The following is a 921-nucleotide window of genomic DNA, read 5'->3' on the forward strand; positions in this document are numbered from 1 at the left end:
CGAGAGACAGAGCCGCGTCTCACAGACGGTAACACTGAACCCAGCTCTCGTTTGCAAAGTTCTCCTTTAAGTTCCTCCTGCACCTCAACAAACAAAAACAAATCGCAGTTTAAAAAAACAGAAAAGGATGTGAAGGAGCCCACTTCAGCACCGAAGTGTTCTGCTGTTCAGGCGTCTCAGAACACTTGAACACAGGATTTGTCTGTTTTTGCTCTTGTACAGACAAATACATAAAAAATGTGAAAATACCCGTCTTGAATAGTATGTTCGAAAAAAACTGTCAGTTATATCTTAAGTTAAAGTAAACATTTGAGAAAAAAATCGTATGTGTATTATATTGGATGCATTCATTGTCTCTTAAAGTGACTGCGCCTAATAGGGCTTGGGCGGCGCGTTGCATTCTGGGACGTGGCGGGCATGATGATGAACAAATAAACAGAACGAACATACAAATTAAAACACTTTCAAACAGAGCCCACTGGTACAACCTGCACCGGGCCCCGCTGACCCCAGCTATGGCCCTGTTTACAGTACAAACCTTGTCAGTGAACTATGAGGGCAAAAAATAAATAAAAATAATCGTTCATTAATCGTAATCGAGGTTAAGTGTTCAATTAATCGAGGTTTTGACTTTAGGCCATAATCGCCCAGCCCTACTTTGTGCCCCAGTATTCTCTGAAGTGTCCTGTAACTGGTACTGGTCTGTCCGGTCGGTCACTCACGCTGTACAGGTCCAGGTCTGCGCTGAGAGCCGGACTCATCTGCTGCTCGGACCGGGTCTGTCCCGTCTGAGAGGCGTCTGCTGACCTGTAACTCACGGGGTGGGGGTTCTGGTTCTGACCGGGGCTCGGACGCTTCAGTGGCTGCATCTGGAAGGACTTCTGCAGGTTCTGCATGTTGTGCAGGTGAGGACCCTGACCC

At 46.8% G+C, this 921-nt stretch overlaps 1 protein-coding gene across 1 annotated transcript in view; it reads right to left on the reverse strand.

The window, feature by feature from the left end:
• Positions 1–653: 653 nt before the first annotated feature.
• The window catches only part of LOC132137499 (CREB-regulated transcription coactivator 2-like), an 11,007-nt gene continuing 10,739 nt past the window's right edge, over positions 654–921 (reverse strand). The window contains exon 11 of the mRNA XM_059547531.1: positions 654–921. This exon is cut by the window's right edge and continues 98 nt beyond it. Within this exon, the coding sequence (XP_059403514.1) occupies positions 654–921 (268 nt within the window).

This window comes from Carassius carassius, unplaced genomic scaffold (genome assembly GCF_963082965.1).
Source record: "Carassius carassius unplaced genomic scaffold, fCarCar2.1 SCAFFOLD_71, whole genome shotgun sequence".
In the NCBI taxonomy this organism is placed as follows: Eukaryota; Metazoa; Chordata; class Actinopteri; order Cypriniformes; family Cyprinidae; genus Carassius; species Carassius carassius.